The sequence below is a fragment of the Carya illinoinensis genome, chromosome 9, assembly GCF_018687715.1.
Source record: "Carya illinoinensis cultivar Pawnee chromosome 9, C.illinoinensisPawnee_v1, whole genome shotgun sequence".
Taxonomy (NCBI): Eukaryota; Viridiplantae; Streptophyta; class Magnoliopsida; order Fagales; family Juglandaceae; genus Carya; species Carya illinoinensis.
Genome location: NC_056760.1, coordinates 16,941,355 through 16,962,779, shown reverse-complemented (window position 1 = coordinate 16,962,779; position 21,425 = coordinate 16,941,355). Strand labels below are relative to the sequence as shown.

The window sequence follows — 21,425 nt, the reverse complement described above, 5'->3', positions numbered from 1 at the left end:
GTTGTCGTTGAATTAGTTAACTTGTTGATGTGAATTAGTATTTTGTATGAAACCTTTTATTATGGGTTGAAAGTATTTATATAATTTTGTGTGGAACTGCTGCTGGTACTTGTTGAGAGCATCTCTTCCCCATTTTGCTAAGATTGAAACTGTCGGTTGTACTGCTATAATACGATTGGGTTGTTAATTGTATAACAGAACTATGGCTGGCTGATTTTGCTTTTCAATCTTACTACATATGTTGGAGAGATTAGGTAGATCTAATATAAAATGCAAGTGCCTATGTGCTGCTCAGCCGAGGTGTCGTATTTGATTTCAATCACACTAAACTAATGAATATTTATTCTGTTCTGTTGCATTTGATTTCAATATCACTACACTCAAGAACATTTAGAACAAATCAGTTTTTATTTTAGGCAAACAATGCACAAACAATAAAAGCAGTAGGCTAAAATTAGAAATTCAAAATATGACCAAAAAAAAAAAAGTATTTATATTTTATTATATATATAGTATTTAGATAATCCATCGAGGGAATTGGTTTTTAAAAAGAATAGCCAAATGCAAAGTCATATGCAAAGTCACGTGATATGATGTAAATTATGACTTTGCATTTGCATAATCCATTGCTCTGAGATGCTATTGAGATTTCTTGCTACATTGATCTATTGGTATCAACACTATCTACTCGTTTCACGCCTCAATTTATGTACTGAAGCATCTGTCCTCCTTGTATAGTATTGATTGCTAACATTTCACTGATCTATACATCCACTATTAATCGACTGAAAACTACTATTCACTATTAAAGTGCAATTAAATTAATAAATAAATAAAAAACCATGGGAGTGGGTTTGTCATAGAACTCGCCCATCATTACCGGAGGCTGAGGAATGGAATTGTAAAGCCAAGTCTGAGAATATTTGAAGCAAACCCTCCAAGTCATTGGTACCCACTTCCAGGCAGTCCTTCAGGAACTCTCCATCCACTATCTCCCTCTCCACCGTCTCCACCACTTTCCTCAACGTCCCCTACATTCCAACCAACCAATCACTTTTTTTACAATTTACCCCACATATATCACTCCTAGGTGTGAAAAAGGGTCGGTCCAGACTGGACCGAGACTGAGACCAGTCGGTTTTGGTCCATATTTTAGAAGATTGAAAAGTTTTGGTTCGGTCTCAGTGTAGAGTTTTTCCACCCAGGGTTGAGAAGGAATGATAAATAAAAATAGAAAATATATTATATATATTATTTATATAATAATTGTATAATTTATTATGTAATTTTCATATAATCTATCACTATAAAAAATATTAAATTTTAAATATATTATTAAAAAATTAATATTCTATCAATTAACTAGTATATAATAACAATTAACTAATTATATAGTAGTTATATAAATTAATAATGTAATTTTCATCTAATTTATTATCATTGATCATATAAATTTTTTTTTTAAAGTTAGTTACATAATCAATATTAATAAATTACTTAATTATAGTTAGTATTTTAGATAAATTTTTTTTATTAATTTATTTTTTTGAAAAAATAAAAAAAATAAAAAATAATTAAGTTGGATCGAATGAACTGAATCGATAGTTACCGGTCCGGTCCACTATCCGTCCGGGGAAAATGATGGACCGTCTCCTATACTGGACCGGATTGTTTTCACTCCTAAATTCACTCCAACAAAATAAATAAAGGAAAAAAGGATAATTACCGATTGACGAAACACGTTGAGAAGCATTTTCAACCGGGAGCCAGAGATGCCTAGGATGTTTTGGTCATTCCGCCCGACCCATTTCGCCCTATCAGCCCCCGAGTCCGTCCGGGTCAACTCCCCCAGGCGTCTCAGCAGCTCGTTCGCGTCCTTGACAGATCCGTACAGATCATCATAGCTAACTTCCCTCCATGCGTAATAGTTCTTAACGTAGTCCCAGCCCACCGACCACGTCCTCTACATTCCAACCAACCAATCACTTTTTTTAGCATCTACCCCACATGCATATCCCTCCAACGCTACCAAAGAATCAAGATCCAGCAAAAAAAAAATTAGAGAGGAGAAAGGATGATTACCGATTGACGAAACACGTTGAGAAGCCTTTTCAAGAGGGAGCTAGAGATGCCTAGGACGTTTTGGTAATTCCGCCCGACCCATTCCGCCCTCTCCGCCCCCGAGTCCGTCCGGGCCAACTCCTCCAGGAGTCTCAGTAGCTCGTTCGCGTCCGTAACGAATCCGTACAGATCGTCATAGCTAATTTCCCTCAATGCGTATTTGTTCTTAACGTAGTCCCAGCCCACCGACCACGTGAACCCCAATAACCGCAGCCCCGGACCGCGCTCGAGCAGTTCAGCGATGTCCTTGGCCCGGCGCGAGCCCGTAAAGTCTCCCCGGGAGGCACGCAGGTTGGCCACGCGTGTCGTGAGAGATTGGGCGAGGGACACGAAGATTCGGTACTGTGAATAGGAAAGGGAGTGCGAGGGTTTTGGCGAAGCCGTCAGGAAGAGGAGGAGGAAGAAGAGGAGGAAGCGAGAGGTTGCGGCGGTTTTGGCCATTGCATTTGGTACTGATCGAACGGCTGAGAGAGGGGTTTAAAATGGCATTTCGAGGAACAAGTTTTTTTGTTTTTTTAAAGAAAAGGAAAAAAACAAAAAGGTATCCTCCAGTTTGAGGCCTGAGGTAAGGTATCATCCCGTATCCTTCATTTTTTTTTTAAGACGCGAGGACCGTGAGGTACAAGCTTACACTTTTTTAAAATATGGAAGGTTAATCTGCCGAGTTTTGTATGATGGGGAAGTATTAGCTTTTTAATAATTGAAATTTGCAGTGCCTGACTTAACTTTTGTCTTTGCTCTTGCTGAACCCAAAATATGAGACAACTTCTCCTTTGGTCTTACTTTAGTTTGCTTTCATCTGCTACCGGACTACATGGCACAGAATAACAGAATCCTTGTTGAAAATGGTTACCCTTCCAGATTCGTTCTTTGGTTAAGTCACCATTACAGATTCGATCCTTGATGACCTTGACATTTTTCTTACTTCCATGGGTTTTTTCTTTTAGCCTTAATGGAGCTTTTTGGAAGGGGAAATACTTAGGCCACCGCTGTCCCTTTTTGTTTTGTTTTTGTTTTTGTTTTTTCTTAATGATTAAGAAAAAATTATTTAATATTATTATAAATTATTTATATATCTTTTAAATATTTAAAAATATTAAAAGATAATTTGAAAAAAAAAAAAATTCTAGAGCCTAGCGGTGGCTCTAGCATGACCCTTTTGGAAGATGTTGAGTGGTGTTCTTTTGTAGGCTGCATTAAAGACTGTTGTATTTGTATGTGTATTTGATGATGCAGCCACGGCCCTTCAGAAATATGCGAAGCATCCTTCTGCTTTTTCCTACTGTTTGTTGCGAAAATTTCGTTCTAGCTTCAGCTTTCAAGTCTGGGAATCTAAACTGTGGAGAGAACGTGAGTAATGAAGAATTTTGTGAAGATGTGAAGCAGATCTCTATCTCTCTTCCCCCCCCCCCCCAAAAAAAAAAGGAGAAGAAATTATATGTTTTAGCTTTGCACATATATTCAACCAGTTTTGTGATCGGTAAACAAATTTTTATTGATCAAAAGAGAAGGAAATGCCCAGTATACGGGACATATATTCAGCCAACTTTACTCATCAAAAGATTTATTCAGTCAGGTTTGTTGGTGTTAAAAAGTCATTTTGCATCTCATCAATCCTTCGATGAAATATTGAAATATAGAAAGGGATAATCTCTTTAACTATCCCGGCACTAAATCATATGTCACCATTAAACTTTCTTATTAACAGAATTCTAGATTTCCGATTTTACGTTGCTTTCAGATTATGCCATGTGGAAGTGAGTTGTAATTTCTCTGTGCTGGGCTGCAAATTGTATCCAATACGATTAAGCTGGTTCCGAGTTCCCACCCTATATATCCAGTGACTCATCTCCACCATTTTCACGTTACTTGAATTGCTGAAATCTCTCTCAATAAACAACTTCCTGCAATTTAATATCATAAAAAAACTGCTCTGTCCTAAATTTGAATTGAGATGATAAAAGCTAGGATGAACACCATTTTTGAGTTTGGAGGAAACAGATGTCCGAGATGGAATAAAAAACCAGTCTTGAAGCAGTAGAGCAGATTTTAGGATACCAGCCTAAAGACAAAAACTTGATAATAGACTACCAAATGTGAGATGGGATTGAGATTTCTTGCTACATTGATCTATCAGTATCAACACTTTCTACTCTTTTCACGCCCCAATTTATGTACTGAAGCATCTCTTCTCCTTGCGTCAACCTTGAATTTCCTACTTGATTGACTCAAAACTACTATTCACTGGTAAAGTGAAAAAAAAAAAAAAAAAACCATGGGGTTGTGTTTATCATAGATCTCGCCCATCATTACCGGAGGATGAGGAATAGAATTGTGAAGCCAAGTCTTTGACTATTTGAAGCAAACCCTTCAAGTCATTGGTACCCACTTCCAGACAGTCCTTCAGGAACCCTCCATCCACCACCTCCGTCTCCACCGTCTCCACCACTTTCCTCAACGTCCCCTACATTCCAACCAACCAATCACTATTTTTAGCATTTAACCCACATATAAATATATATATATATATATATATATATATATATCTATATATATATTTATATATCACTCCAACGCTACCAAAAAATAAAGATTCAACCAAAAAAATAGAGAGGGAAAAAGGATAATTACCGATTGACGAAACACGTTGAGAAGCCTTTTCAAGAGGGAGCTAGAGATGCCTAGGACGTTTTGGTAATTCCGCCCGACCCATTCCGCACTATCCGCCCCCGAGTCCGTCCGGGTCAACTCCCCCAGGCGTCTCAGCAGCTCGTTCGCGTCCGTAATGGCTCCGTACAGATCGTCATAGCTAACTTCCCTCCATGCGTAGTTCTTAACGTAGTCCCAGCCCACCGACCACGTGAACCCCCATAACCCCAGCCCCAGACCGCGCTCGAGCTGTTCGGCGATGTCCTTGGCCCGACGCGAGCCCGTAAAGTCTCCCCGGGAGGCACGCAGGTTGGCCACGCGTGTCGTGAGAGATTGGGCGAGGGATACGAAGGTTCGGTACTGTGAGTAGACGAGAGAGTGCGAGGGTTTTGGCGCGGTCGTCAGGAAGAGGAGGAAGAAGAAGAGGAGGAAGCGAGAGGTTGCGGCGGTTTTGGCCATAGCATTTGGTACTGATCGAACGGCTGAGAGGGGTTTAAAATGGCCTTCCGAGTAACAATTTTTTTTTTTTTAAAGAAAAATTAAAAAAGAAAAACGTATATTCCTACAGTTTGAGGGTATGGTATCCAGTATCCCCTACAGTTTCGGGTCGTAATAATTTAATTTAAAATTTTTTAATTTTTAAATTTGATTTAAAGATAATAAAATTTTTAAATTTTTTAAAATCAAACCTTCTGATTTGGAAGATGTACTCTCCATACTGAATTGCGAGATGATTAAAAAAAAAAAAAAACTCTTCTATACCATATTTTGTTAAGTCAGAGTCTCGCGAGAAAACAATACACCGTTATTCAAGTTAACAAGAATATAGAACAAGTCACTTGTATGCTGGCATTAGACACATGCATCTGATACAACTAGACTAACCCAATCAAATGATGCATTATACACATGCATCAAATCGACGCTAAAAAATATCATTTGCAGGGAAATTAAACTCAATGCTAGGTTTTATCGCAAATGGTGTCATACAGCAATTCTAATGGTAAATTTTTTTACTGCGATAAAATTTTAAGTTTTTGCAACCTTTTTTGGTTGCTGCAAAAAACACTATAAGAAAAATGATTTTTTTTCAACCAATTCTTTTACGACAATTTTGATTTGATCGCAAAATGTCAATTTTTTGAATTCCAGTCGTTTTATTTCCTACTTGTAAAAATTCATGACTAGAAATAACTTCTTGCGACCAAATCAAATTTATTGTTGCAAAGAATCTGGATGTAAAAACATAATTCTAACACCTTGATTTCTTTCACGACAACGTTGATTTGCCACTAAATAGTCTATGTGGTATTTAACTATTTTTAGTGATTTTATACCACAAAGCTGAATGTTAAAAAGAAAACGTTGTATATGTGGACTCCTGTACTGAGTGTATTTTTGGGAGACTAATTAACAAGTGCTCCTTTGCCCCTAGAGTGGTTTCATCTAGTACAGACGATGCAAACAAACAATACTTGAGTGGTTCCTAGTATTCCTCTTGCATTCTCCTCTATGCATCTCTCAATATGGTCTGAGGAATGTTGGTCTTGGTCTTGCATTACTAAGATCTAATATGTCCCTCAACCATATAAAGCTTTAGTTAATTTCTAATTATCAATGTTCTTAATACTAATTCAATCGCATTACACATACTAGTTGCTTCGAGGTCTCAAATATTATACATCATATTTGTTTTAGCTAGGTATCTTAGCTATGTATAAATCAAATTTGTTTTGTTGATTAAATAGGGGAATACTTGGCCTCTCTTTCTTCTTGTTTGGCTATATAGTTATACAACACTACTATGTACGGATTGCTTAGAGGCACCTTAAGGATACCCCTGTAGTGGGATGGATGATGTATAACATGCTTGAAGTGGGATGGATCATGTCCAGTCTGGTATCCAATTGTAGTTCGAATACAATGCACATATGGTTCTTTTTGGTCTTGAATTCTTACAATATCTTAGATCTCTTCACCTTTTGGTTGGCATGCTACAAGGACTTCTTCAAATGTGTCCTGCTAGTTAGATTTGTTCCTTGAGAGAGTGGTTTTGTTACTGCATTTTGAATATTGGGCAGTATTATTACTCTATTTTCAATGCAACTTTGATTCCTACTCTGTTTTTGAATTCGCTCTCTCAACCTCACCGTTGTTGAGAGAGACCCTTTCATGTATCTGAAATTATCCCATATTTTTTCAATCATAAAAGTTTAATAATCGGTTAAGGAATTGAGTGTTTGGAATTTTTCTTATTTCAAAACTGGTGGGGTATGTGATCTTATTAAAGAACAAAACCAAACAAGCTTGCATAAAATCCAGTCATCTGTTTTGAGTGTTTTGGCTTTTTCTTATGATTTTGCTGATGTGATAAAAGTTAAATGTTGCTTGTTCTTGATTAGGTGGGTTATTTTGCCAACTAAATGTCGCTAAATCTTTGGCTCCAAATGTGACCATGAGTATCTTATCAAGCACCAAAGTCGTGATTGGTTCTATGTTTTTTCCATGTTATTGAAACTGATCTTTCCTCTAGTTATAGTTTACAGGTTTGAAGTTGCAAGTTGAAAAATTCTGGTATTTCTTCTATCTTCAAGTTTACATTTGTTTATTTGCAAGTTGCAAGTTTAGAAATTTCTTTATTTTGTAAATATTCATGTGAAGTTAATTTAGTCTTTTAAGTAATATTACATATAGTCACTTTTACGTACTCCCTACACACTTCACTGATGTGATTAGCTGCTTCAATTTTTTTAATATATAACAAATCATATCAATGGAATACATAAAAGAGTACGTAAAAGTGACTGTAAATAGAATTTTTGTTATTGTTTTAAGTTTGTGGGAGCACTTGTTAATTTATTAATGGATTGCTGAATTTCTTTCTTGTTTATCAATTGAGGTCGACTCTAAAAGGCTGCTTTTGTGCAGTTAGTGATGAATATTCTACTCTGTAAAATGTTTAGAGAAGAATGGATGAAGATCACCTCTGTTTCTTTTTCATTTATTGTCAATTTACATACAAGTGTTTCTATATATATATTACAAACAAAAGAAGATATGTCATATACATTCAAAATACAAAATTCAAATCCCAGAATTCATGCGATTCTCTTATGCTTGATTTGTGGTAACTGATAGCAGTTTCCATTTCAGTAGCCTCTATTTCCATAGCTTCCTTTTCCGTAGCTTTCCATTTCCATATCCTCTGTTTCTGCAGCTTCCATTTCCGTATCCTCTGTTTCTACAGTTTCCATTTCCGTAGCTTTCATTGTTTCCGTTACTTGAGATGCGGCTTGTGAGTCGGCTGTTATAGGTGCACCAATATCCCCCCGCAATCGAAATGGCAGATCCTGCAATTGAAGATTGGCTCGTAAGAGAGTGAATCGAGGAGCATTCAGCGCTTTGGTGAGCAAGTCTGCTAACTGGTCTTTGGAGGATAGAAATGAAACTTGAAGCTTCTTCCGTAGGACTTGATCACGCACGTAATGAAAATCGATTTCAATATGCTTGGTGCGGGCGTGAAACACCGGATTGGATGAGAGATATGTAGCACCAATATTATCACACCATAACGTTGGACATTTAGGAAGAGAAATATGTAGATCATATAGAATCCATTGAAGCTCAGCGGCAGCGTTGGACAGGGACTTGTATTCGGACCCAGTGCTGCTTCTTGCCACGGTTTGCTGTTGTTTACAGCTCCATGAGACTAAATTTTTGCCATGAAAAATACAGTAAGCACCCACACTTCTACGGTCGTCTCTATCCCCTGCCCAATCAGCATCACTGAAGCTATGAAGAGCTTGATCATTTTGTCTAGAGAAGTGAAGGGCGAATGAAATGGTATGCTTAAGGTAGCGAAGAATTCGCTTCACCGCCTACCAATGAGGTTCTTTAGGCTGATGCATGAACTTGCTTACACGATGAACACTGTAGGCTATATCCGGACGTGTAAAACCAAGGTAATGTAATGCGCCAACAGTACTTCGATAGAGTTGAGGATCACAAAAATCGGCACCTTCAAATTTAGAGAGATGGCAGGTGGTTGCCAGTGGAGCTGTACATGGTTTTACTTGATCCAGATTCAATTTCTGTAATAAATCACCAATATATTTGCGCTGAGTTAAGAATAAATCATCACCATTACGCAACGTTTCAACACCAAGGAAGAAAGACAGGTGCCCAAGATCTTTAACTGGAAAAATAGTTGATAAAGTGCCAACTAATGCATCAATATGCTTAGCATCCGAACCTGTAACAATTATATCATCCACATAGATGAGGATAATTAATTGAATTTTTCCTTGCCAAAAAGTGTAGAGAGATGTGTCAGCCTTTGAGGCTGCAAAACCAAGAGTTTGCAGTTGATCTGTGAGGCGAGAGAACCATGCTCTTGGGGCCTGTCGAAGGCCATAGAGACTCTTTTTTAATTTGCAAACATGATGAGGATAATCCGGATGAATAAATCATTGCGGTTGGTGCATATAAACATCCTCTTGAAGAAATCCATGAAGAAATGCATTTTGAATATCCAATTGACGTAATGGCCAATTGTTAGAGACTGCAAGAGAGATGACTAGGCGAATGGTGGTTGGTTTAACAACTGGGCTGAAAGTCTCAGTGAAATCAACACCTTCTTGTTGATGGAAGCCTTTAGCAACAAGACGAGCTTTGAATAGTTCAATATTACTGTCCGCCTTTTTTTTGACACGGTACACCCATTTATTTCCAACAAGATTATAGTCTCTTCGAGATGGGACGAGATCCCAAGTGCCATTTTAAATTAAAGCATTGAATTCAGAAAGCATTGCATTCCTCCAATGTGAGTGTTTATTTGCTTCGGTGAAACAACTAGGCTCAATATAGGAAGGATTTACCTCGGCAAGAAGTGCTTTGGGCAGTGGATATTTGATGTATCTCACGTATGGAATCTTTGGTGTGAGGCTATTTGTTTGTGACCGTGTCACCATGCGGTGTGTGGACGTAGAGGTAGCCACTTGGTTTGGCAAGGTACTGTTTTGTGGAAGAAAAGTAGGCGCCGAATGAGATGTAGCATGTGAGTTTGGGGCGTTGGCATCATCTGAATGATTCAATATTGGTGGAGAGGCATGTGGCATTTGCATTGTCGGTGGAGAATTGTGTGGCACTTGATCAAAGACAATTGGCATGGAAGGAAGTGGGGGGACGTCACCACCTGCATGTAAAGTTAGAGTGTGTGGACAAGTGGAGTTTAAAGTAAGAGGAAGGGATGTTATTTCGGATTGAGTGGGATTGAGAGAGATAGGATCAGATTTTTGATATGGAAAGAGGGATTCATCAAAGACCACGTGTCGAGAGACATAGATTTTTCCTGTAGATAAGTCCAGGCATTTATACCCCTGATGTGAGAGACTATAGTCAACAAAAATGCAAGTTTTGGATCGAAAGTCAATTTTGTGACGATTATAGGGTCGTAGGTTGGGCCAACAAGCACAACCAAAGACACACATAAAATCGTAATTTGGCTTTTTGTGATATGCTTTTTCAAATGGAGAATGATTATTCAAGATTTTAGTGGGTAAACGATTGATAATATATGTAGCCGTTAGAAAAGCATCTTCCCAATAATATTGAGGAAGGTTTGAATGAGCTAATAAGGCAAGTCCCATTTCAACAATTTGTCGATGTCGCCTTACCGAACCCATTTGTTCATGAGTATAGGGACAAGCAATACGATGTTCAATTCCACAATTTTTGAAATAAGTGTTGAGTCGGCAAAATTCACCTCCTCAATCAGTTTGAACCGCTTTAATTTTTGCATCAAAGTGCCGTTCAACATATGTTTGAAATTGGAGGAAAATATTTTCAACTTCAGATTTATTTTTGAGGGAAAAAAGCCAAATAAATTTTGTACAATCGTCCAAGAAACAAACATAATAACGAGACTTATAGCTAGATGTAACAGCACTTGGTCCCCACACATCTGAAAAAATAAGTTCTAAAGGTCGAGATGCATGATTAACAAAGTTTACAAAAGGCAAATTGTGGCTTTTGGCCATCTCACAATCAGGGCAAACAGATTGCCTTTTATTGACATCAACAGAAATTTTATTAGAATTTAAGACATTATTGATAGTTCGAAAGTTAGCATGGCCTAGTCGACGATGCCAATCAGAGATGGAAATACGAACACCGACGAAGGAAGATGAGGTAACTCGTTGAAGTGGATGAGAAAGACAGTACAACCCATCTTTGCTATGGCCCTTATGAAGGACGTTCCCCAAGTAGTCCTTGATGAGAAAAAAATTGTTGTGAAACTCAAAATAAACATTATTATCTCGAGTAAATTTTTGAACAGAGATTAGATTTTTTGTGATTTGGGGAACAACAAGAATTTTATCAAGAACAAATGATTTTGAAGGTGTGGATAAAGACGTGGTACCAGTGTGGGTTATAGACAAACCTGAACCATCACCAACTTGGATTTGATCAGTGCCAACATATTCTTCGCCACGTACATTAAGATTATTGAAATTGTTGGTCAGATGATGCATTGCTCCAGAGTCAACATGCCACTCTTGTTCAGGCGGCTGCTGAGTTTGGGTGGTGGAGAGGTTGGCTTGTGCAGTCCGACGTGGTGGTGGTGGTAGAAAGTGGGGATCATAGCGCTTAAAACATCGAGAGGCAGTGTGGCCAAATTTTTCACATAGTTGGCACCACAAGTCAGAATTACGGGGTGAGAAATTACCTCTACCAGTGCCACGATTTGAGCCTCCAAAAGCCACGGCCTCTACTGGAGCTACCATGACCACGAGAAAAATTATGCTGGCGTGCAGCTACATTGGCGGACACATTCATGGTTGGAGGAATCTGGGAGTGGTGTGTTATGTGAGCTTCACAAGTAAGAAGCATAGAGTAGATAAGAAGCATAGAGTAGACCTCTTCCATTGTCAGTGACTCACCGTGAGCAGAGATGGTAGTGACAAGGGAATCATATTCTGGTCCCAAACCAGCAAGTAAATATGTGAGGGTGTCATCAGGGTTCAAGGGTTGACCAGCAATGGCGAGGTTGTCTGTGAGACGTTTAATATGCATGAAATATTCACTTGCTGTCTGATTGTTTTTGCGAGCTGTTGAGAGTTGAGTGCGGATTTGAATGATTTGAGCTCTGGACTGAGAGGCAAAAGAGGATGTGAGAGCAAGCCACACTTCATGAGAAGTGGTGTAGTGAGCAACTTGCTCAAGAACTTCATCAGTGAGAGAGGAGTTGAGACAACTAAGAATTAAATTATCTTGAGTTTCCCAAACATCAAAAAGAGGATTTGGAGTCGTGGTGCCATTGTCGGCAACATGTTCTTTGGACGGTGGCTTGAGAGAACCATCGAGGTAGCCAAAAACTTTTTGGCCTTTCAGATAGGGAAGCATGGTGGCCTTCCAGGTGGGATAATTAGTACGACTGAGTTTAGTAATGTTGAGGGAGGAAGTAGGATTAAAGAGAGGGAGTTGGGTGGGCTGAACTGCAGGCATGATGAAGAGGGGGGGAAAAGAAAATTTTTTTAGAAAGATGACGTTGGTCTAATGGCTCGATACCATGTAAAACGTTTAGAGAAGAATGGATGAAGATCACCTCTGTTTCTTTTTCATTTATTGTCAATTTACGTACAAGTGTTTCTATATATATATTACAAACAAAAGAAGATATGTCATATACATTCAAAATACAAAATTCAAATCCCAGAATTCATGCGATTCTCTTATGCTTGATTTGTGGTAACTGATAGCAGTTTCCATTTCAGTAGCCTCTATTTCCATAGCTTCCTTTTCCGTAGCTTTCCATTTCCATATCCTCTGTTTCTGCAGCTTCCATTTCCGTATCCTCTGTTTCTACAGTTTCCATTTCCGTAGCTTTCATTGTTTTCGTTACTTGAGATGCGGCTTGTGAGTCGGCTGTTATAGGTGCACCAATATACTCAAAGGATCAAATAATATAGCATAAATTTGTGATTAGATAATATAGCATCATCTATGTGCATGCTAAATATGATTTGAGATTTTGACACGATTTTGCTGTTGCAAGTTGAGAGTCTTGGATGCCATGTTCATTGCAAAAGCATGTGGTAACTATTGGAGTTTCACTCCAAGCTTTGTACCAGTTCTGATGTTTGTCAGGTGCCTTTTGTGCAAGTGAACCATTCTCTCTCCTCTTGCTTTTTTCCTTCCAGTTTGATAACATAGGTATGTGGTTTAAGAGATCAGAGTTTTTGGATCAAGTTTACAGGTTTTGTACTTTGATGTGCCTTGAGAAGTCTAAAGTTGCTTTTATGGATTGTAATATAATGTAATTGCTTAGAATATAAAGCAAGTATTTTGTGTAATTGCTTTATGGATTGTAATTTAATATAAGATGTGTACTGTTTTAATGTATTTTTTTCAATACTATTTTTTATTTTATTTTGTAACATACCATTTCCAGCAACATATTATCAATCCATTCTATGCTTGTATACAACATTAACCCTCAACTTCTATAAAACGGTACCAACTACAATAGGGAAGAAGTTGAACTCTCAAATTATCCAAAGCCTTTAGCTCAAATGACTCTAACTCGGAGTACTGCACCGGTACTCCATGTTGGCCTCCGAATTTATTCCTTATATCACCATTAGACAAATATAGCTCTTCATGACAATCGATAAGCCATACATGATTTTTTTTTAAAGGAATATTATTTTATTGATCAATTCCTTTAAATCAAGAAAAGAATACATGAAGGATAGTCCTCCATATCAACAATAATATCATAAATGAGTAAGGCATCTTTTGCCAAAACTGCATGGACTGATGGGCAGCAACATTAATCTCTTTTTTAACATGGTGCACAGACCACTTGGTGAAACTCCTAAGCTTATCATTAATTTCATTTACAAGCATACCAGCTCTAGTCCATGACTCCTGCATTAGTAATGGCATTGATAACCTGTAGAGAATCACCCTTTAAAATAATAGTCCTCAACACCATATATGATTTGAGTTGTTAATGGTTACCTCAGCATTAAAATAAAAATTCTCACGCTTACCATCCTTTTTAAAAAACATAATGGCATATACTACAATTCTGTTTATATCCTCCAAATACTGTGGCCGCTCAATATTTGTTACCCATTCTTCATTTCCCTTTAGTTGGACATCATCATCCACTCTCTTAACAATTTCATTTTTTAAAAATTCCTTCTGATACCAGAACCACTCTAGTATCTGATTTTCCAGCAACATAATGGCATCATAATGTCCTTGTTAAGCTAATATCATCATCATCATCATCAATTTTAAAGTCACAACTTATAAAGACTTGAGAGAGAGAATGAGACACATGCATACCTTTCACAATAATGAATTTGGCACTTTATAATTCCAAATGTTCTCATGAATTTTGTCACTACCTTGCAATCCAATTGTTTATAGTGATCTGATGTGGATTCCTTTGAATTCCAATACTTTTGATATTTCTGCAAATCTTTATTAATGACTTCCATCCCCTAGCACATACTAATCTTATATTTGGTGGAAGTTCTAATATTTCTTCAAGTTTCTCGCAATCTAACAAGTTGAGGTGACTTAGTGCAACAAATCCTTTGACGCATGTGGGAAGGTTAACAATTTCAGATTCTGATAGACGTAAATAATCCGAAGTCGCTGAAGAATTAAACATGGTGAAGAAACTTGATGTTGGAAAGAAATTTGATTCTGATTAGAAAAAATTTTGACGATTTAACACTTGTAATGCATTGCTCATCCCATTGCTTGAATTCGTTGGAGGTGCCAATTCCTAGAGTCATTCTTCACTCGATGATATCTCGTCTTCCATTGTTGTATACTCAATAAGCAGAATGGATTTTATATTATCTCCCATCTTCTTTACAAGATTTGTAAAACCACCAATACAAAGATTGGATAAATGTTGCAACTGAAGAATGTTGTTAATTGGGAGATGTATTAGGTTTTTGCAATCATCTAGATATAAAAACTCAAGTCCAGTGAGATTTCTAGTGGATAAAGGCAGTTCTTCTACTACAGAGCCACCTAGATTCAATGAACTTAAATATTTCATTTCATATTCGATTTTAGGAAAATCACGAAGGCTAGAGCAATCCCTAAGTATATGAGGCTTGTTGGGAAAACTTTGATGCTAGAACAAAGGGAAAAACTCAAATGAGAAAGATTATCTAGGGATTCGACGTAATCATGCACCTTAACTAAACTTGTACACCATTAATGGACAATCAATTTTTTCAAATTTGGGATGCTTGAAAGATCTGGAACTATTGTTAAGAAATTACAACGATAAAAAAACATAGTTGTCACATTTGGTTAAAAAAGAAAAAAACAAATTGAAAGGAGTTTACCAAATAGATTAAAGGAAAAAAAATTATTGAAGATTATAATTGTATGTACCTTAAGCTTGATGAAGCTACCAAACATTTTTAAGATAATGAGTCTATTTCTGTGAATATTGGATGGCAAAGATTGTAACGGATATTCAAACCAATCAAATACTCTTAACTCATTGGAAGGATAATTAAGTCCACTTAAAAAAATTGTGTTACGATTGCTTGGGAACTCAACCCAATCAAGTACTCATCTGTACAAATGCTTCAGAACTCAACCAAATGATCACGTCTCAACTTTGGGCATTTCTATTATTATGACTTCAATTTTATTTGTACCTGTAAGAGAATACGTAAAAGTATAACCAAATAAACGCCTTCGTGTTATAAACTAACTTGTATTGTATGATCACATTTAGTCGTCATTATTGACCAAGTCTTAGCCGTCAATTAAGACCTTTATATCCTTATATATATGAACATATTTCTAAGTTCAGATACATAGAAATATGAATTCTCTCTCTTTTGTCTTTGAAGTTCTCTCTAATTTTCATTTAGTTTACAACACTTCAATCTTTTTGATAGATTACTTTGCAAAACGTAGCACTCTATTAAATACTAAATAGTCACACGAAAAAGAGTCAAAGCTTGTCGTTTTCCCTACTAACGTACGACTCTTTTAACTTTTCAGAAAACAAACGCTAACTAGACTGTAGGCACTAAAGAATATATTAAGAGATTCGAAAGAAAAAGGTGTTTGGAAAATAAAATGAGATAAAAAATTAATGAATAGTAATGAAATGATTTGAGTTATAATATTTTATGAGATTTTAATAAATATGAAAGAAAAAAATGAATAAAAATATTATAAAGTTAAAATAATATAATAATATAAATTTTTAATATTATTTTTATTTTGAGATATGAAAAATTTGAATTATTTTTTGTGTTTTATTTGAAAATTTAGAAAGGTTGTAATGATTAAATAATGATTGGATAAAAAAAAATTAAAAATTAAAAATTAAAAAGTGTACGTTTGAATGGTGTTGAGATGTGATGAGATAAGATGAAACTATCTCAACATCCAAACAACCCGTTAGATATGAAACTTTTATTGACCTATCTTAATTAAGTAGAATCTATACATAACTAAAACCTCATTTTGATTTATAGGGTATTTTTTTTCTAAGCAGATTTAAAGGGTATATATATGTGTATTCATTTAGGTACAACTTCATAAGTCCATGTTAATGATATGGAAGTTTGGTGCATGGTATACATATAGAGTAGTGCTACATGTACTTATATTTTTACTTACAATTTTATTTTCAACACTCATTCTATTAGTTTTATTTTGAATTTCAAATTTTATAATTTTTAATACATCAATAGTTGAGATATGGAGAAATAAATTTTTATTACATAGATTTAGCATTTTCGACACACACACTATATATGCTACATACCCTATTAAGCAAAAATGAGTATTCTTTGGCTGCAAGTAAAGGCTGGACTCGCTCTAAATCTTTGGCAGAGGTTGAGCAACAAGTAATGTCCAAACTCGCCTCGTTGACCCTCACACTTGGCAAGATGTGGCCAAGCTACAAGTAAAGGCCGGACTAGCATTGAATCTTTCAGCAGAGGTCGAGCAACACTTAGGCTGGAACTAGTCTTGTTGACCCTCGTGCTTTGCGAAAGGGGGCTGATTGTTTGAGTACGCTGTGGAAGTCAAAATATAGTACAAAAAAATTATTGACATTCGCTAACCTGAGTTGTGTGGCTGATGTGTGGTGAAGCTTTGAGACGTTATCTATTGGAGGTGACAATCTTTCTAAAGTTTTGTCGGGTAATCTTGAGACTGACCCAGACTCCTTTGAATGAGTGGTAGGGGTGTCTCAAACCACAACCTTCCACTTTGCCCCCCCCCCCCCCCCCCCAGGGCATGTAATTAGTTGACGACCTTAGAATCAGATTGCTCTTCACCATGGCAAGACAAGGTAAGTTGTTCGGCCACCCAATGGGTTGCACCAACTCTCCTCCATGGGGAGGTCAGACCGAGCCGGGTCTAAGTTTTCCTATCATCCCTCACGTGAAGGTAGTTTGTTAGGGTAGTATGCGACTGGACCCCCTTCCATCCGTTGGCACCATGAGGAAGGAGGGTCAGGCTGGTGCTGATCCCACTCTTCGTTGTGACAGAGGTCAGAATAAGTATTCGAGTGGCTGTAAAGCCTAACTCGCTCTTCCCTACGGGAGGGTCGAGATGGCCTTTGGCTCATCTAGCCCTTTAGAGTCCCGCGGGGAGGTAAGGATTAGATAGTTTGAGACTGGATCCACTCTTGCTTGTCGATGCACATGAGGAAGGTAAGTTGTCAAGTAGCTAAGGACTGGGCCGCACTTCATCGCAGGAGGGATCAAGCAGCCTTAGGCATTACAACGCAATCCCTTCGGTACTCCGCGGGGAAGGTAATGTCAGACAGTTAAGCAGCCAGTCCACACTTCAGCTGTGATGGGACAGGATAATTCATTTAGGTGGTCTAGAGATCGAGCCCGCTCTTCCCCGTGGGGGAGGCTGGGTCGCTGGGGGGGTTGGACCCGCCTATTGACCCTCATGTGGAGGTAGTCTGTTTGGATAGTATGCTACTAGACCCGCTCCCGTTCGTTGACGTCACAGGGAAAGTAAGTGAGGGTCAAACTGGCATTGTACTCACTCTTCGTAGTGGCGGGACAGAGTAATTCATTCAGCCAGCTAAGAGGCCAGGCCCTCTCTCCTTCGTGAGGGAGGCTAGGTCACCAGGGGGCTGAACCCTCCTGTTGACCCTCATGGGGAGGTAGTTTGTTAGGGCAATTTGTGACTATCCCTTTGGTACCCCATGAAGAGGTAACCAATTGGTGAATATTAACGCTGGTGGAGACATTTGTTGGTGAGGATTAATGCTGGTTGAGACATTGATCTTACACATTGGATTCCTGAAAAAACTAACGTTTTTCATTAACAGAGTTCATACAACAGAAAATGAAATTTACACATTTGTAGGAAGGATCGGTTTGCTCCTTGCTTTTCCTACAAACCGATCTCCCCGAATTGTACTCACTCTGACAAAAGCCAGTCGCGGCTTCATGTGAAGCACATAACAGTCTTAATGGTTCGACAGCACATCGTGGGCACCCTGTTGACCTACAACTTCAGCTATTGCATGTAGCATTCCTGTGCCAAGACCTATTCTCCTCGAATTTCTCCTACCCCTTGAGCAGTGAGAAACTTCATCTTCAGGTGGTAGGTGGAGGTGATTGCCTTGAGTTTGTTGAGGGTCGGCCTTCACAACTAGGAACTCGACCATGACAGGGGCAGTGCAAGGAGTGATACCTGCCAGGACAAACAAGGTGATCGTCCATGCAGACTGGACTGTCTCTCTGGAGAAGTCTTTGAGTGGCATCAGTACTGGTTGGAGTTGGGTAGCATCTATCCCCATACGAGTAAACGCTTCCCAAAATAGGATGTCAATCGAGTTGCCATTGTCGATGAGGATCCTCCTAGTGGTGAAGTTGATGATTAGCATGGTCACCACTAGAGGGTCGTCATGCGGGTAGAGGACTCCCTCCTCATCATCCTCCCCAAAGGAGAGTGTAGGAAGTGGAAGAGAAGAAGAAGAATTAGATGAAAAGGATGAAGAAGAAGGGGAAGATGAAGAGGAAGAATACAAGGAATATAAGGAAAAGAGTAAGGAGAAGAAGAAAACGAAGAAGAAAGTGGAAAGGGCAAAGAGAAGGATGACATGAAGAAGCAAGTCGTAGAGAGATTTTAAGGAAAAAAAAAAGTATACAAAAGATTAACGATAACTATGTTAAATGAAAAAAATAAGGGAGAATGGGCACGTAATTGCCAACCCTCGGCGGTAGCCATTTTGACCTCCTAAGAAATGTCTATTTAAAAATATGTACCATATTCATTAAAAAAAGTTTATATATAAACTAACCTCAAGCATAATATTATATGCTACATAAATGATAATGCAAATTGTTTAATCCAAAATAAATACCTCGACAGCAATGAGATCCATCATAAGAATTGAGTGAAAAAATAAAGAATAGGAGAACAATTAACATTGTCTATATGAAACCAACATAAGATAATATAAGGAAAAAAAACTATCAAAACAATAATATCATAACATAACGTAATAAAGAATCTCATACATTGATTGTACTAAAAGATCTTCAACAGGAGAGTTTTTCTTTCGACAATCTCCACTTTAAGTATTCTTTTCTGAGGGTGGATAACCAACTAAATCCATAGCACACGCCACAAATATTATATTACAACTTTAGACCATTGTGCACTCATATTGTATGAGAATTAAAAAACTAACGCTAGTAGACTACTCTAATTGCCAGTTTCCCACAATTGTATCATTTAAGTGGAGTGAAGTCATCTTTATGTGACTTCAATATGTTGAATAGGTGGTGTTGAAGTCGCCTTTAATAAATGTCAAGAGAATAAGCTTTAATAGATTTGTTCCTTATGCTGGGTAAGTGGTGTTAGATTCCTTGTACTTTAGTTGTAGAGTTTTATATAGATTTCTAGTTTTAAATATTATTTGTAATGTTGGTATTGATTTCAAAGTTATGATTATTATTTGTTGTATCAGGGGTGTGGTCGCAGTGGTATGCTTTGATTTTCGCTATTGTTTGTGGTGGTGGTGATATCATGGAGCCATGGTGGCTGGCTCTGATTTTAGAATATTATTAGTGGTTATGGATTTGTGGTGTTGGTTGCAATTGCTTTTTTTTTTCCTATTTTTTGTATCATATTTTGGTTGGTGTACATTACAAACTTTAACAATCATAAGATTTGACTAAAATAAAAGAACATATTGTTTCATACCAACATTAGAATATTATTAAAGCATAATAGAATAAAGAAATCCATACCTCTATTGTACTAACAGAAGATCTTCATGGATGTTGTTCCATGCTATTAATGGAAAGGAGAAGTAAAAGTAGAAGTAGAAGAAGAGCAAGAGGTAGATGAAAAGGAATAACGATTACAAAAAGATGAAGAGGAAGAGGAGGAGGAGAAAGTGGAGGAGAGGAATAAGAACTAGATGAAGAGGGTGAATAAGAAGAGGAAGAGGAAGAAGATGGGGAAGATGAGGAAAATGTAAGAAGAAGAAAAAGATGAAGAAGAGAGTGAAAAGGGCAAAGAGAAGGATGACATGAAGAAGAGAGCCGTACAGAGATTGTAAGAAAAAGAAAGTGAACAAAAGATTAACGATAAATATGTTACATGAAAAAATCAAGGAATATGGGCATGTAACTACCAACCCTTGGGGGTAGCCATTTTGACCTCCTAAGACATGTCCATTTAAAAATATGTACCATATTCATATAGAAAATATATAGATAAACTCACCTCAAGTGTATAATTATATTTTGCATGAGTGATAATGCAAATCGTTGAATCGAAAATAAATACCTAGACAGCAATGAGATCCATCATAATAATTGAGTGAAAAAGTAAAGAATAGGAAAATAGCTAACATTGTCTATATGACACCAATATTATATACGGAAACAAAATACCAAAATAATAATATTATAACATAACGTAATAAAAAATCTCATACCTTGATTGTACTGAAAGATATTCAATGAGAGAGTTTTCTTTTTCCGACAATCTCCACTTTAAGTATTCTTTTTTTTTTTTTTTTTTTTTTTTTTAATTTTACGGTGGACAACCAAATAAATACATAGCACACTCCACAAATATTATATTACAACCTTTAATTCATTATACAGTCATATTGTATGAGAATTAAAAAACTATCTACTAAACCATTCTAATCAGTAGTTGTCCGCAGTTGTATCATTTAAATGGAGTGAAGTCATCTTTATGTGACTTTGATATGTTGGAGAGGTGGTGTTGAAGTCATCTTAAATACATGTCAAGAGAATAAACTTTAATGGATTTATTCCTTATGCTAGGTAAGTGGTGTTGGATCCCTTGCACTTTAGTAGTGGAGTTTTAAATATTATTTGTGATGTTGGTATTGGTTTCAAAGATTTGAATATTATTTGTTGTGTTGGTGGTGTGGCCACTGTGGTGTGCTTTGATTTTGAGTATTGTTTGGAGGTGGTGGTGTTGGCATGGAGCCATGGTGGCAAGCTTTGTTGTTTTGAATATTGTTAGAGGTTATAGATTTGTGGTGTTGGTTTTGTAACTCCCTTTTTTTCCTTTTTTTTTTGTATCATAATTTGATTGGTATACATTACAAACTTCAGTAATCATAAGAT

The 21,425-nt window shown here is 37.2% G+C and overlaps 2 protein-coding genes and 1 long non-coding RNA gene across 3 annotated transcripts in view; 1 reads left to right on the top strand and 2 right to left on the bottom strand.

Annotated features, from left to right (window-relative positions):
• Nucleotides 1-591: 591 nt before the first annotated feature.
• LOC122274976 lies at nt 592-5,271 on the bottom strand. Its single transcript, XM_043083864.1, has 3 exons — nt 4,753-5,271; nt 1,727-1,963; nt 592-1,031 (listed from the first exon to the last, which is right to left on the bottom strand). The coding sequence occupies exons 1-3, from the start codon at nt 5,227-5,229 to the stop codon at nt 858-860; spliced, it is 888 nt and encodes a 295-aa protein (XP_042939798.1). The 5' UTR covers nt 5,230-5,271; the 3' UTR covers nt 592-857.
• LOC122274977 lies at nt 2,552-3,907 on the top strand. The gene is made up of 2 exons (XR_006228470.1): nt 2,552-2,686; nt 3,358-3,907. It is a non-coding gene; the product is annotated as an uncharacterized LOC122274977 (long non-coding RNA).
• Nucleotides 5,272-7,648: 2,377 nt separating the features above from the next.
• LOC122277394 overlaps nt 7,649-21,425 on the bottom strand; it is a 52,092-nt gene continuing 38,315 nt past the window's right edge. Inside the window, exon 3 of the mRNA XM_043087366.1 lies at nt 7,649-8,120. Coding sequence (XP_042943300.1) covers nt 7,930-8,120 — 191 coding nt within the window. The 3' untranslated portion in view covers nt 7,649-7,929. The remainder of the gene's footprint in view (nt 8,121-21,425) is intronic.